The 12,401-nt window shown below is 37.1% G+C and overlaps 1 protein-coding gene across 1 annotated transcript; it reads left to right on the top strand.

Moving 5' to 3' along the window:
* Nucleotides 1–209: 209 nt before the first annotated feature.
* On the top strand, nt 210–11,648 carry FAM155A (family with sequence similarity 155, member A; the record flags this gene model as incomplete). The annotated part of the gene is made up of 2 exons (XM_010184612.1): nt 210–381; nt 11,308–11,648. Coding segments are annotated over 2 exons (468 nt in total), but the record flags the coding sequence as incomplete, so codon positions are not given.
* Between the last annotated feature and the right edge of the window lie 753 nt (nt 11,649–12,401).

The following is a 12,401-nucleotide window of genomic DNA, read 5'->3' on the forward strand; positions in this document are numbered from 1 at the left end:
AACTGTTGCTTTAAAATGACTTGACTGGAGCTTTAATTTCTGAAGTGGAAGGATAGTCAAAAGTTAAGAGTATGTTTTACCTAGGTGATCTTTTCTCAAAATTCGCTTTCAGAAGCAGTGTTGATATAGGTGTGCAGTACAGTATGTTCTTCTAATAATGACAGTGCTATTGTCATCCATCTATTCTTCTGGTTCTTCTCTTTTTCTAGACTGTCTACAAAGCCTGGCTCTGTTCCCAGTATTTTGAAGTCACACAGTTTCACTGCAGCAACAGAATTCCTTGCAAGCAATACTGTTTGGAGGTTCAGACAAGGTGTCCCTTTATATTACCAGACAATGATGATGTCATCTATGGAGGACTATCAAGTTTCATCTGTACAGGTATAGTATGGAAAAGCTAATTTCACTTGTTATCACCAGTCTAAATGTGAAGGAGAGTGGGGAATATATTTCTTCCATTAGCTCTGAGAGCCTGAAGGTATTCTTCATCACAAAGATTTGTCGGAGGTACTAGGATTTGAGCCCAGATTTAGTAATGCACATCTATGCTACAGCTTGCCACAGGCATTAACTTTACAAAGCAAAATTACTAGAAGAAATTTATTCTGAGTATTTTTTACACTTAATAATTTGGTGGAGGATTTTTGTTGCTCTGTGTCATGCAGTACTTAGAGAAACAAGGCTCTGTGACATGCAGTATTTAGAATAAAAAAGAGAAAGGCAAGCCCAGTTTATATTATATTCACCTTTGTTCACCTGCATAACATTCAAAACTGTGCAGCAGCTCTTGGAAGGTAAATGTTGAGGGAAATGTCTTTGACTAGTGAAGAATTTTAAGAATCAGTTGTTCACCTATGAAGAACTGATCTTTTTGGTCTTTCTTGAGTCTTGTTACATTCTGTGAGTGTTTTAATTTTAAAAGGTATTGCTAATATATGTCTATGCATTGATTGATACAATGTTTTTGTTCCTTTTAAATTCCATTCTGCTTCAAACACTATCTCAGAATGATCCAACCAGAGGACTACCTCAGATACATTTTTTAGCACTTACTAGGAGTCATCCACACAACGTTTCAGTTTATAGCAATATTATCTGAAGATTTCTGGTGTCTAGAGTGTCATTAAAAAATCTTGAAGATATTTTGGCAACTTATTCCAACTAAATCAGTAAAAAGGCATTTCAACATTTAGTTTGACAGCCTGGTCAAAATATCTGAAATTAGACAACCTCCACCTTAAATTAGAGCTGTGCTGGAAAGCTTGATACTGAATAAGTTATCCAAAGTAAGCTACTTAAAAGCGGCATAAAAGATAAAAACCCGTAAATGCTCTGTACCATCTCAGAGGCAGGCATAATGTTTTTGGCAACTCACTTCACCTTTACTCTGTGTTTGGATTTAGGGGAGGTCTGGTAGCAAGATATTTACTGTATTTCTTCTTGAAGATTAAATCTATTGCACATAATCAAGCAATATCCATTCATATGCAAAAGACAATATAATGAAATGTAAGTTGAGTTACAGTTTGGTAGTCATCAATAAGGTAATGGTGCTTAGCACTTCACTTTATTGCATTTCCTAAGTATTGATAGCCTTCCCGTAAGCAAATGAGCAGTATTTTCCAATTTAAGATAGGAAAATAAAAGCTGAAGTGAGAGACTTAAGACATTTTTATTTATAACATGCATATAGTGTGTGTGTGTATGTATATACATGTGTGTGAACATTTACACACATACAAAAAACAAGCAAACAATTAAAAAAAAATCTTAAAAAATCTTTTATTTCAGAAAATCTTTAAGGAAATACATATCCACCTCTTAATTTTCCTAGTATATCTCCAAGCCCAAATTCATTCCTAAAACACACAAAATAAATGACTTTGCAAAGATTCTTGACAGTGAATGTCTCTGAATTTGGGATGAAAACCAGATTTAGGGGAGGATTAAACTCATTTCATTGCAGATATTAGTAGTGTAGGTATCTACACATAAACTCTGACTAAGCTCTCACTAGAGCCACTGAAGATCTGGCATAGTCAGTAGAACTGAAAGATATTTAATTCAGCCTAAGTAGGCTTCTGCACCAGATGAGTTGACTAGCTCTCTGTGCCCTGCCAACAGTGATGGCTGCATTCTGTTTGCTGTAGCTGCTGTTAGTCACCAAGGTCTTACTGCAGACACATAAAATCAGGGTGACATGAATCTCATCTCAGGACTAGATGATCTTTCGAGGTCCCTTCCAACTCCTAATATTCTGTGATTCTGTGATTTCAATGACTAATATTTAGTTGAGCTTTTTGTCCTCTCGAGTCTAGACTCTCAGCATCAGCAGAGCAGAGCTGACACTAGGCAGTTGTGTGCAAGAGAAGATGCTGAGGAGAGGTACAAGGCTGCAATTCAAACCATGTCTGGAATACAGGCCCATTGTCACCATCTTATTAATCAGCAGCTCACTGTAAGAGCACTTCCTGCCCTTAAGAAATGAGAAATTAAATTAATATCTGCTCTAGGACTAAAGAATTTAGTCCTTCTAACTTCTCTACAGCTTAGTGAAAAGAGAATTCTTTCTTGAAAAGTACAGTTCGACAGGAGACAAAATACCTCAGTGTAGCTTGTGGCTTGACAATTAATGTGGACTCCTTTTGCAGAAAAGCAGCTGAAAGCAGGTCACTCACATCTTGAGGGGCCTATTCTGGTGCACTTCCTATCCTATCTGGCACAGTTGTTCCAGGAATTCTAGTTACTCATCCAAATTTTTGTCGGATGGGTAAAATTCATTGGCAAAAAAACCCCAAAAGAGTCATGTCAAAGGTATTTCTGTTTGATATTTAGGTGTTATAGCTGGTTGTCTGATGTGTTCATTTAACCTAAATTCTCTGTGAAGATGGTTGCCATTGAGCTCTTCTATAGGAAGCACAGCAGATGCAAACTTTGTGTTCAGGGATTCCTCATGAACGACATTTTTCCGTCACTCATTTAAATTAGGCTTGAACGTCTCTGCTGCTCCTGACTCTGATGGTAGCCCATGGAGGGAAAGGTCTTTGTTTTGAAATTTTGACATACATTTTCAGAGAAATCCAGCAGGAACTGCACTGGGTTATGTCGATACTATATTTTTTCCCCCACGAAACTAAAGACTAGCTAGCTAGCAAAGAAACACTGTTAATTATAAAATCTTTTCTGGAGAAGAGAAAGAGCACCTCTGCTTATAGGATGATTTATCTCTGAGAAATGTCAAGAATTTGTGGATTCTAATTTTCTTTAATAATGTTTTAGAAGCAGTAGTTTTATAATAAGGACTTCCCTTCCTCTTCTCCATGGCAACAGACTATTTCCTCTAAGGTCCAGCAGAGATTTAGGTTAATGGAAAGACAGAGGATTGATTTCTATAAAATGTTTCAATATGCCATGGAAGGCAAATAACAGGAGGTTTTCTGACGATCGCTGTTTTTACTTGATGTTGGCTACAGCACAGAGATATGCATATGTACAAGGGATGTACATATAAATGTTAGATGCCATTTTCCAATTGCAGCTTGACAAAGAGTCTGGGATAGCTTCATGTCCCCAGCAGCACTGGGAGCTGCCATGGCAGTATCAAGCTGCCACCTCCCCTTGCTGTCCCAGTCCCACCATAGCAGTGACACCTCCTGCTGAGGGGCATGGCAGCACAAGTCAATGGGGAACTTGTATGCTTTTGGATTTTTTTAGCTGTCAGGGCAGGATTTTCTCGAGGTTGGAGGCTGTAAGAAGCAGTACTAGAGGCTGTAAAAAGAAATTATAACAAAATTTTTATCTTTCCTTGGAAGGTCCACTCAGTGAGAAAACAGCATAGGACTGGCTATTTTTCCCCAATAATTTCTGCAGTCATTATCTCTGACACCATTAAATAAATTTTTAAAAAGTTGTAGTTTAGAATATGGATTAACAGCAACTTCTTGGAAATTTCTGAAGGACTGGAGTAATGAATAAGAAGTAGTCTAGCCTGAGAATGTCTTACTTGATTACCTCCAGTGAAAGCAGACAGTGGGAAAAGGAGAGGGGATGCTACACTGCTTGTATATTGCCAGAACTTGTCTTCTGTAGAAATGCATGTGAAGATGAGGGACAACTGCAGTGCAAAAGAAAGTACGTGGGAGATTAATCAAAACAATCAGAATCACAGTGTGGTTCTGATTATGGAAATATGAGGTTAGCTGGAAAGAAGTTTATGTTCCCCTCTCCCCCCTTTCTTCTAGGCAATAGAAGGAAAGAAGTCAGTCTTTCCATCCTATGCTCTTTTTTTGAACATATTGTTTCCATATTCATTAAAACTGAATTGTTACTTTCAGTTTAGAACTTTGGAGTTTATATCCATATGCTTAAAATTTCCAGTTATTTCATCTAATGTTTCTTTCTGCAGCTTGGATGTATAGAATTGCCCATCCAAAATAGAATCTTATTTAAGAGAGATAATAATAGTGTTTAGGCATACATGTACACACACATGGCAGATTACAGTGAATGAGTCCCATGCAAACTTCTAAGTCAAGGTTTTTAATTATGACTCCTATGGAAACAGTGTGCATACCAATGAGACTGTTCTCTTTCATAGATATAGTCATCTTTTTTTCACACATGCTCTCTGACTGTGAGAAGAGAACTGAAAGTTGCATGACTCTATGTACAGAACACTGGGAAGAGACTAGTATTACTTCACAGCTCCTGCTTTTCCTGTGCAATGTGTTCCAACATCCAGCCTGGAGACTGGTCCAGCCCATGAACTGCTTCTGTTTGGCTTGTTGCCATCTCCAAGTAGAGACAGAGGGAGGATGTAGAGGACATAAATGTTTTCTTCACACCCAAAGCCTGCAGGCCTGCAGTTTGCACAACCCAGAAAACATGAGAGTTCAGTTCCCATAAAATGAGCAGCAGAGATGTCCAGAGAGAGAGAAGAAGTGATTACTTCTCCTCTGCACACGTAGCCCTTCCCTGAGCAGTCAAGATACACCATCAACACCAATGTTGCAATTGCATCTACGTTAGCAATCTAGTCCAGGAGTGTACTTTTGAAGCAAATCTCCTGTTCATACTCCTTGCTGTTTGACTTGTGCTAGGGAGCAGTCTTGGAGGATACAGAATTAGTTGCTTTGGTCTAAACTAAACTAGGAGATGTGCTACAGGACCATATCTAGCACACCTCAACCACTAATACACATAATACATAATCAGACTAAGGCCAGAGTGAGGTAAAAACCCCTCAAATGCATTCAGGGTTGATGACAGATCCTCAGTATCAGCTATTTCTTTATACAAATCATCTCCTTTTGCCCCAAACCACTTGCTAGTACAGACATAGCCTATTCTGGCTGCTGGGAGAACAGTCCCAAAATTTATATCCATGTGCCAGGTTTGGACCACTTTAGAATGCAGAATTAGGGCTACGTCTGTTTCTAAAGGTTTTTTTGGTATTGACCAAGACTTAAGGTCTCTTTGTGCTTTGTGGCATAACAGGGCCATCACCCACTAGCAAATACTAGGCAGGAAATCCCAGCCACATGCTCACACTCTTTACCTGTAGAATAGATGTGATGGAATTTAATGGAGCACTTGAGTTCCTCTGTGAAGGAATGGAAGGGAATGTAGTGAGCAGAAATAAGGCAGAAATGTGTTGCATTAGCTTCCTCCAAAACCAGCGTGGCACCCTCTGGTATTTCCTAAGAGCAGTGTCATCAGAATGAGTCTCTTGCCACCAAGAGGAGAATCAAATTTGTTTACTCTCTTGTGGTGAAGAGACTTCTGATACTTTTCAATGTAGGAGAAGGTAAGGGGAGAGAAGAGGTGAGAGGACAGGTGATTTAGGTGCTTTAAATTACTAATATCTTTCTATTTGATTCGTATGAATTTAGGCTCCTAGTTTCATGTGTTCCAATTAATATCTCAGTTACTTGGAATACATGGTATGACTGTTCTCGCATACATCAATTTTCTGGCAAATATCAGTAACATATGCTTATGTGATCCATGCAAAGTAGCACTTTCTCAGAAACTCTTCCTTCTTTAGCGTATTCACCAAAAATAAGACTGTCAGTAATGCTTCATAGCACACACTAATGTTTCTAAGGACATGGTGAGAATTATTACAGAGAACTGTCATCAGTGTATAGAAGGGATTTGTTGACTAACAAATGGGAACAATTGGGAACAATTCTTTAAACTGCAGCTTCCTCTAAAGGGGCAGATGTGTATCTGGGTTTCAACAGCAGATTTAGTTACAAAGTGTCTGTTGCAAAACAGATGCCCTGATTTTAGAGCAATTTGAAAAGCAATTTCCTTGAGAAAATGTGATATAGAGAATGCATCACAATCTATCTTTTATTTGTAGAACAAATCAAGAAGAGAAAATCTCCGAATTCAATCCACTTCATCTTGTTCTTGGCAAACTCCAAAATGTGTGCGTGCATGTGTGTGTGTGTGTGTGAGTATGTGTGCGCATATATGTGTGTGTGTGTGTGTGTGTGTGTGTGTGTATGATGCAAATTCTTACTCTAAAAATAGCTTGGAATAATCTATCATTTGGCTCTTGCCTACACCTCTTAGTAGGTCCTAAAATATCAAAATATTGAGCTAACACAGACAGCAGGACAAATCCCATTTATATTTGACAACCATGGTTTAAATTGTTACTAGCTATGGATCTGCTTACAAGGAAATTTTGACAGGGTTTTGCATCAGGCTCTGTCAACTAAATAGCTCATCTTTTTGAGTCCAGTGTTATTCTAGTCTTGAATATTGGGGCTTTCCTATGAATGAGGTCCCATATTTTTATGTTTATTATGTTTATTAACTGGAAATGTTCTTCTCTTATTAAAACAACACAGGCAATTAACCTATTGATATATCTGAACTTTTTATGTCTACACAGTACTTAGATACATATGATCCTTTCCTTTCCTATCATATCACAGAAGTAAAACCTTTTGACCAACAATTTTACACAATGGGAGCAAAGTTGGAGGGAGGTTGGGGAAAACCAAATGCTTGCTAGAAGCAAGTTATCTCACCCTTATCCTGTATCTCAACATAGCAGAGATAAAAGTGTTCATTGTATAGCCTTGAAAGTCAGCTATTTACTTGTTTTTCTGACTTGCAGCTGCTTAGTTGGTTTTACAGGGATAACACCAATTTACACTGACAGAAGAAAATTGATCCTGTACATATTTCAGGAAAAAAAAAATCCATGCATGATGAAGAAACACAATGAATTTTTCTTAAATGTGGATTCATACACACAGGGAAATGTTCCAGAGGCAACCACTTGAAATAGTCACCAACATATAGTGATAAAACAAAATTAAGACACGGCAACTCAGATCTCCTCCAACAATTGGAATGGAGTCTAAAATGGAAATTAGTCTTTTCAAAAGAGCTGAACAGCGTTGTTTACCAGTTCAAGAATAACTTCTTTGACTAAAGAATAATTTATTTATCTTTAAGCCTTATTCTACATTCCATTTTATTACTTTTTAAAATATGAATGATATGAAGTACATGTCTAAAAAGAAACATCATAATGTGTCACAGACACAGCAATTTAGAAATTGAGAGGACCATCTGGATAAGATCAAATAGCACAAGCTTCCATATCAGATGTAAACAAGTAGTGAAATCTAGTCATATAATATCTAATGTGCTCTCCTGCCTTCTGGAGTTGGAAAATGTTAATGTTGAAGTCTCAGAAATAATTCCTCAGAAAAAGAAATACCATCCAGAGTGTTGGCATTCACTGGCACAATGATGTCACTGCTGGATGGGTCACTTCTAGCAGACATTATTTACTTTGAGCTTCACAACAAAATGGAGCATTCAAACTTCTGATATACTACATCCACTTACCTGGCTACTTCTCTATTTCATGGTCTTTTCTTCAAGCACAAAAAGCTTGGTATGCCTCTCAAAATAATCAGAAATCTATGTTAAAAAGGACAGCACTTTAGAGTCTACATGAAGAAAATGAGGAAAACATAACATACCAAATGATCTGGTTTATTTCTGTGGCTTTCCAAAACACTTATCCAGTGATGACAACAGATTTATTAACCAGACCAGTTTCCTTTGATGGTGATTGAAAAACTATGACCAAAATACTATGGCTCCATAGCTCTTTCTTTAGCAAAGAAATCAAAAAGTGGGCCAAGCTAGACCAAGTGCTACAGATACAGATCCTGACAGTGTTGGAGTGAGATGCGGAAATGCAATCACCTCTTTTGCAGTCTGGTTCTTGTGCAAAAGTAATGCAAGTGTTCAAGCAGAAACCTCAGCATTCTCTGAGTTAACTGGTGATCTAGCTGATCAGCAGACCATGCATGCATAGGCAGTCTTTGTGATTTTAGTTCTTGTATAAGAATATATATTCTGTTTGCTGCTCTTCCCCCAAAGCTGTTGCTGCACAAAGTGAATACGATGCTTATGCTGTCACTGCTTTTTCTTTCAGTATGATTCAGCTAAGAAGGATACACAGGATTTATCTACACTCATGTCTCCATTAACATAATCTCAGCCAAATAAGTAGCCTTAATTCTTGCATCAGCATTAGTAACACATAGTCCTTACTAATATAACTGATATGCTGATCATCAAAATGTTAGCTGCATGTGAAAAAATAATCTAGTTACAAAACAATGAGATAGCTGTGAGCATATCTGTCTGGAGAATGGTTTGATACCAGAAAGTATCCTGGCAAATTCTAGCTCCTTGATTAAGATCAAGGATCAAGAACCTCTGTATGAACAAAGATTTCTGCTGTTGAAATATATGGGAATGCTGTGAAAAGTCGAGGAACAGGGATCCAGAGCTGAAAATTTTAAGTGCACATCTCTAAATTCTCTTGTTTATTTCCCATGCTATTTATTCCTTATTCAAACTCTGTGTCCACATAAAATATTTACCTAAAAGAACAAAGCAGGTTTTTTATTCATGGTTTTCCAAGGTTAACATAGCCAGCTTTTGGGGGTTTCTGATAAGTCACGTATTTGTAACCATCCGACTGAGTTGACTAACTGACTAGGTCCAAGGGGCCAAAGCATACTTATGGCTAGAAACGAGTATTTGGTGAAGCACAATTGCAAAGTTCTATTATTTCAATGCAAGAGCTCTGACTGAATTTATCTATATGTTCTGCAACTGTCATATGAATACTGGTTCTGTAGTTAATTGATTAGTAAATATGTAACTGCAAATTCAAAACCCAAATTCAATTGCTGAACTGAAATAAAGAGGAAATGTAATTTTGCATTTAGGAACAAGTTCAATGCAGCTTTGAATGTGGAGTTGCCTTCAATTTATTTATAATTCAGTAAGTGCATATGAACTATTTAAATAACTTTTGATTGCCAACTTGTTTATATAGGCTTTGATTTCAAAGGAAGTCTGGGTTTTCCTATAACAAGCAAGGCAGGAAGTACAGTTTCAATAGTAAACAAGCCTCAGTGGGATCAAAGCATTAACCATTCTCTGTGCCTTTTCAATTACCACTAACAGTTTGAGCTACTGCAGTCACAGAACAGATCGTATAATTACCTGCTTTGGGACACACTTCCTGTAAGTTACTATGTTCAAAAATGCACATATGCACTAAAACACCAACAGATGGGTCACAAAAAATATGATGTTATCAATAAGACTGCTTTATTATACTTGCAACAAACAACTGTCCACATGTTCTAAATTGCAACAGAATTTCTGACAAAATCATTAAGTGCATACAGTGATGATCTGAGAGAGAATAAATTATTTTCAAGAGTCGATACAGTATCTGCATAGGTGGAAATATTGTCTCATTTCCTACAGAGTAAACCCTGACTTTACAGGAACTCAAACAAGCTGTTCTCATTCCTGTATCTTTAAAAATTTGGTTGGACTCATGTACAGCATAGCAGACTGTTGTGTCAACTATGTTAATAAGTGCCAGTCTAGGTTTAATCTGCATTTTAACATGCTCAGCATTCTTAATGCGCTTTTTGTTTAGCTGCAGATCAATACTGTGGTAGTAAGAAGGAAAAAAAAATGATTTTATCTTATTTTAAGGTGTGTTACTATTTTATAGTCTGATGCCTGGACCTAAGAATCTTACACCTAAACTTGTAGGCATTGTTTTTTGAAAGTAATATAACTGTTGTGTCATTTAGACAAAATGAGGTTCTTGTTCCAAGATGCAAAGTTAATTTACAAATTATAGTAATTATGTAGCTGCTTTAAAAAATTTGTCCTAATATTTTAACACAGATCGTCAGGTTTTTTTCTAGTAAAACATAGCTCTACCATAGAGAAATTATTTACTCCGAAATTTGTTCCAAGATCCATTTAGATGGAGAAAAGGTGTTTGCCCATTACGTTAGACAATTTTGCATTTGACCATTAGTTAAACAGGTGAAATTAGGATCTTTTAATTTATTAGAAAAGAAGATGTGTGAGAAGTAAAAAGAAGACTCTGGTTATGTTACACCTCCATGTAGCAACACAGACAGCATTGACAATATCCAAAAATGCAGTCATGCCTGGTGGAAAAGACATAATTCCTTTAATTGTTCCAAAATTTATAATCAGATCAGGCTGAGTAACTCAGTAAAGTTCCAAAGGCAGAAATGGCCTACATGTATAGTCAGGCATACCAAGAGATCCAATTATTGCATGGCAAGGAAAGATTGTTCTCACCTCTGGGATATGCCGAACAGAACATCCCTATTGGACGAACACAGCTGAGGTAAACAAGTAGAATCTGAATAGCTCAATTTAGAAGTTGTTCCTGTTGGTTGTGTTTGTTACGTATTTGTTTGACAATCAATATTGTCAGTATTGACAGCATATCAAATATTTGTTATTTAATATCTACCTTTTCATGGACAGTGATGTTACTGGTATGGTCTCATAGACTGAGGAAGAATTTCAAGACCCTTTTGAATTTTGTGGACATGTCCAGCTTGATAAGTTGTTACTTCATCATTAGTTGTTACTTCTCAAAAAGGAAGAATTCAAATAACCTTACCATTCAAATATCAATAATTGCTTTTTAAATCTCTTTCCTTACACAACCATGCTCAGTTTCATACTTCTGTTGAATGGTCTGGTGATGTTGCTTCCTGTTAGACGACGCATAACCCTTCAACAACTCCATACAAAATGGCAAGCTTTTTGAGAGCCTCAGGCTCATCCAGAGATGTGGATTTGATAGCTTAGACTAAACTATCAATTCTCCCTTTGACCTATCAACTTCTGCCAATCTTTTTGTGCCTGTTGTTTATTTTTTTTCTTGTGTTTACCCTACAGGGCTCTATGAAAACTATCCAACCAATGCAGAACCAGAATGCTGTGATGTCAGATGGGGACTATTATCAGATCATCAATCCAAAGGGACTATAAAAACAAGTGGCTCAACAATGTGTCACAGGACATCGCTCACAGTTTCATCAGCATCAAGACTGTGTAACAGCAGACTTAAACTGTGTGTTCTTGTATTAATTCTCTTACATACAGTACTTACAGTCTCAGCAGCACAGAACTCAACAGGACTGGGCTTTGGAGGCATAACAACTTTGGAAGATAATTCAACCAATGAAGAATAAAAGAAAGGATTCATCTTACATGACAGAAACACAACAGGCCCAAATGACTACAGTCAAAAATAGCAAGGACTGAGTGCTTTACCCTCAGATCTCTTCTTGAATGACCTTTTGGGTAAAATGAAAAGAATGGGCCACTACCCAAACAAGGACGCGTGAACACAGCTTTTTATTGACTAAAAGGCTGTATGGTGACTTAAATTTCTCACACCATTTTATACACTGTGTTTTAATGTTTGGAGTTTCTTTTTTGTTTGTTTTTTGCACTTGTTAATACAGGATTTTATTTTTGGGACGGTTTCTCAAAGCTAAATTAAGTCTTTTCTCTGTCGATATATTTCTAGTCATTGTGTGTGTTCATCTGATAGTTCTGTCTTTTATGTCCTGTCAGTTTCTATTAGAGGAATGACTGCTATGATTCCATGCCATAGCAAAAAAACAAAACCAACAAAAAAAACCAACAAAAATAACAAAAACCACAAAAAGAACAACAAATCAAAATTTAACAAAAAAGAAAAGAAAAAGAAAAAAGAAAACAATCACAAAACAACCCCAAACAAATCTAACTGTCCTCTTACCCATGGGAACCATTCATCTCTTTTACCCTTCCCATTTCCTGTCGCAGACAACATACATTTGCTTCTGTCTGTGTAATCACAATGAATGGGTACACAATTCCAGTGTGCCTCTGCCACTGTTGCACAAACCAGTTGACTGAGCAAACCCAAAGGGGCATGAAGGGGGTTCTTTTTAGCTGAACAAACAAGTGCTCTCCTTACAAGGTGGGATCGGACAGTTAAA

Source organism: Mesitornis unicolor, unplaced genomic scaffold (genome assembly GCF_000695765.1).
Source record: "Mesitornis unicolor isolate BGI_N332 unplaced genomic scaffold, ASM69576v1 scaffold10425, whole genome shotgun sequence".
Lineage (NCBI taxonomy): Eukaryota > Metazoa > Chordata > Aves > Mesitornithiformes > Mesitornithidae > Mesitornis > Mesitornis unicolor.